This window comes from Culicoides brevitarsis, unplaced genomic scaffold, assembly GCF_036172545.1.
Source record: "Culicoides brevitarsis isolate CSIRO-B50_1 unplaced genomic scaffold, AGI_CSIRO_Cbre_v1 contig_55, whole genome shotgun sequence".
Classification (NCBI taxonomy): domain Eukaryota; kingdom Metazoa; phylum Arthropoda; class Insecta; order Diptera; family Ceratopogonidae; genus Culicoides; species Culicoides brevitarsis.
The window spans coordinates 1-4,466 of NW_026973439.1; the positions used below are offsets into that span (position 1 = coordinate 1).

Below are 4,466 nucleotides of genomic sequence, written 5' to 3' on the forward strand. Positions count from 1 at the left end.
TCGAAAGAATGCAGATCTCTTCTTATTTATATGATTTTATGAATATTATAATATAATATTTTAACCATTCAAGATTGTGTTAAATAATTCATATTTTTAGTTTTATTGTACACAAGTTACCAGACACAAGTTTTTCATGTTTTTTTAAAATATATGCATATCATTTGATTATTAATTTATTTATTTACCTCAAAAATATTCTTATACATTTTATTATACATTCTTGATTTTGAGTCTCCGTTTATTACGGTTCGTATATAAATATTAATAACAAAAAAAAAGAAACATAAAGAATTTATTTAAATTTTTGTGTATAAAAAATGAATATAACCTTTTTCATCATAAAAAGGAAAGAATATAAAAAACACGAAACAAAAAATTCTAGGTATGAGAAACAAATTTTAAGTATAATACATATATATTTTTTTTTTTTTATAACGTAACATAATTCAGTTAATAAATCATATTTGTTAATCATTGGATTTTTATAAACAGTTTTATTGGATTTCAAAATGATCAATTAATTTTTTAAACGTTTTTTTATTCTACAGTGAGAAACTTTTTCGATTTCAAGCGATTTTCGAAAACTCGATGCTTAATTATATTTTAAGTACTATTCAAATTTTAATACATTTAAGTCTCGTTTTTTCTATAAAAAAGTTTTTTTTTTAATTTTTCAAAAATAAAAAAAGCAACAAAATTATAAAAATAATAATAACTTTAAAATATAGCTGCATTTTGTTTAAATCGTTTTTTCATTTTATTTCATTTTATCTTTCAGATATTGTTTAATACAAATACCAATACAATACAAAGAAATGTATCACAAAGTTTCTTAGAAATGAATAATCGATTATTTTTGAAATATAATAAATACATTTCATTTTATTTTATAAACTTTTACTATAAAAAATTACACAGAAAATATTATATTAATGTAAATATGATAAAAGAATAATTGTAAAAAACACCTTTTGATCACGGTTTATCCTTTTTACTGAATAAAACGGGTTCGAATAAAATTTATGATTATTATTATACATCGTCATGAGTATTATTTAACATTTTCATTGTTCAATATCAGAGAGTTTTCAGTCCATCTAGGACAATATTTACTAGGTAATGCAAATTTAGGAAGACAAAAAATTCCTGTATGATAAGATTTAGTTTTGGGGTGTTTTGAGTGTTCTCAATAATGTTTATCACAATGAAAAAACATCACAATGCACAAAATCTGTCATTAATATGAAACTAAAACAAACATCTGAAACTCGGCATCAACAATGGGCGTGGTAAGTAGGCGTTTTAACAATTTGTTCCAATAAATTAAAATCAAATAACTTTTGCTTTGCATGTGATGATCATAGATCAACAATGCTTCAGGCAAATAAACTTACAAATAATTTTAAAATGCAACTGGTAATATATTTGCAAACTGAAAATTCAAGTAGCTACTGCCTCTGTTCTTTTCCATACTAAAAAATACCGAAACCCGAATTTTATATTTACTTATAATATAGATTGTTTTATCGTGATGTTCATCCAATGATAAGAAACTTTTGTTTTGGCGACATTTATTTTATGATGTAATTATTCATTTATTCATGGACATCACGATAAACTATTAAGTTTTTCATTTCTATTACTGTTTTATTGAAAAATCGGGAAAAATCAAAACCGTGATTTTGGTATTTTTTAGAATGGAATGCACCATTTAAAATATATAAATAAAATATATACATAATATGAACATTGCATATATATAATATTTTAAATATTCTCTGAAGCTTTAATACATAATTATGTTTTATTTCCATTGCCTACATAATTCACAAAGCTCAGTAATTTATTTGTATCGAAGTTTGTTTTTGCTGCAAAAATCCCGCCTTTTATTGAACTCAATTCTTTTTTTTCGAAATAGAGCCTTGTAAGTTTTGTATCTTCTAAATTTATTGCAAATTATGATTTATTTTTTTTGTTGCTAATTAAAATGAGAAAATATGTTTGCCTTAGTGGCTTTATTAGTACAAATAAAATATAAAACGAATTTAGTTGAGGACAAAAAACGAATTTTTGTTTGTTAGAATACCTTAAATTTAACCCCCTTCTTAAAAAGAATAATAAATATAGACAATATTTTGTTGTCATCATCATCATCATGATCATCAACAAATACTTAGATCATCCCGCACCCCATTCATACAAAAGCTTAATTTTACACATATAGATTGAGAATTGCACTGTAAAAAATATTTCTAATTTAATCCAACTGTATTTTTATAAACATAGAAACTTATTTATGTAGAAAACCATATTGGGTGATTCTATTGTCCTGTTTATTTTTGTTGTATATTTATAATATCTTTTCAGTTTTATTATTCAACTTTGTAATAAATATGAGTATTCAGTGAATAACAATAGATTAAAGGGAGAGATTCAACTTTATGAGTATTTGTTTGCACATTGAATCTCTGTATCATCTATCAATTGACAATCCTGTAGTCATAAACAACAGAAAGTTACATTCAAATAAAAATTAAAGTTCTATTTATAAAAAAAAAGTTTTCTTAGTTTTGAAAAAAGAAGTATGCGACCTTTTTCATATTTTTACAAGTCGTGAATAAAGAAAAAAAACTTACAATATCAATATATTTTTTATGTTTATCAACGATATGAAAACATTTAAATATCTATTATAATCAAAGTGATGAAATTAAGGTTCGAATCAAAAAATAGTACAATAAATCACTAATTTCTAAATACAGGTATAGTTAATTTTTTTTTATGTTGTAAATATTTTTTCAATATAATCTAAACATCTTTTCATGTGTTTTACTTTTAAGTATATTTCTTTTAATATTGTAAATACATAAATGCATTGAGTGTTTGACGAAAAAAAGATCGGAAAAAAGATGTGTACTCACCGGTATGTGTTCGTTTGTGTATTTTTAAATTTTCCGATCTCGCAAATACCTTTCCACACGCAGGAAAAGGACAAGGGAAGGGCTTTTCGCCTGTATGAACTCTAATATGATTGACTAGCTTATATTTAGCTTTAAAAGGTCTTCCGTTGCGTGTACATCCAAGCCAAAAACATGCATGCGTTGTACATTCTGGGCCACCGACATGATCTACTGTTAAATGCGTAACAATTTCTTGCATTGAATTAAATATTTTATTACATGGCTTGCGATTTACATTAGAGATTAAGGGTTGCTCTGAATCTACCCAAAGGCATTGCATCTCTTGTTTTACTTGAGTGGGATGGTGTCGCATATAACGGAAAAATGCACCAGACCCTCCATGATTAACTGGTATATTGGCCAAGTTATGGTGGTGCACCGACGGATAAGCTGCTTGATAAGGATGTGTATAGTCCATACCCATTCGCATCTGATGATGCTGAAAATGACTATTAGATAAAGTCGCCGACGGATGATGTTGTAAGTTCTCGTGCATTGAATGATGTGAGTGAGGGTGAAATAACATAGTTTCGGATCCAGGTTGACTGGCAGCAGACGCTGAAAGATAATCATTTTCTCGACGTAACAAAAAGTCACGAGAGTATGCACCAATTTGTGTATTAATGTGATTCATATGTGATGAAGATAAGTGATGGGTAGCGTAACCAGGTCCCACATTATTATTTTGATAGGTGTTGTGTTGGCTTCCAGTGCTGTTAGTTATTTCGTTCGCATCTGTAGACGACATATTTGTTGACATGCTAGGCGTTATCATTCCATTTATATCTGCTTGACTAGTTTCCAAGGTAGAGTTCGGTGACATTTTAAGACCATATGATGCTAGATGGTGATGTGATGAATTTGAAGAGGTATCCATAAACGGATTCATCATCATTTTAACACTTGTTTTAAGAACAATGAGTTTTTACACGCGAAAAAAACTTGTCTTTCATATCCAAATAAACGTTTTATAATTGGAATAATCTTACAACTTAATAATATATGTAATTTATGTACATGTTATTCACATTAGCCTACAATTTTTTCATATGTCAATTTACTTTATTTTTTGTTTTTACTTTTATAATAAAAGAACTTTTTTGAAACTCATTAAATTTATGTATTTCTAGAAGCACACATAAAAATTCACTGTTCACAATAAGAAACGCGCAGCGGGACTAAACTCTAAAATTCTATCAAGATTGACCTTACTGTACGACTTTGGTGCCGCACACTAACTGTTTCCAATAAGTAAAGTTACTAAGGCAACCAATTTTGAACCATCCCTTAGGCGGAGCATTACTAAAATCGTGTTTTCTATTGCATGAATAAGGATAGAACGAGATAAATATATAGTGAAAAAAATACAAAATAGGTACTTAGTAATTCAAATAAAAATAACATACAGGGATACTTTCTTTCATTTATATTTTAGTTTTTGGAAATAAACATCAAAAATTTCTTCAGATAGGACTTTAGAAATTACTTTGAATGTGAAAATGA

The 4,466-nt window shown here is 26.9% G+C and overlaps 1 protein-coding gene across 1 annotated transcript; it reads right to left on the reverse strand.

Annotated features, from left to right (window-relative positions):
* Positions 1-2,924: 2,924 nt before the first annotated feature.
* Positions 2,925-3,858, reverse strand: LOC134836536 (pair-rule protein odd-paired-like; the record flags this gene model as incomplete). Its single annotated transcript, XM_063851718.1, has 1 exon — positions 2,925-3,858. A coding segment is annotated over exon 1 (934 nt), but the record flags the coding sequence as incomplete, so codon positions are not given.
* Positions 3,859-4,466: the final 608 nt, after the last annotated feature.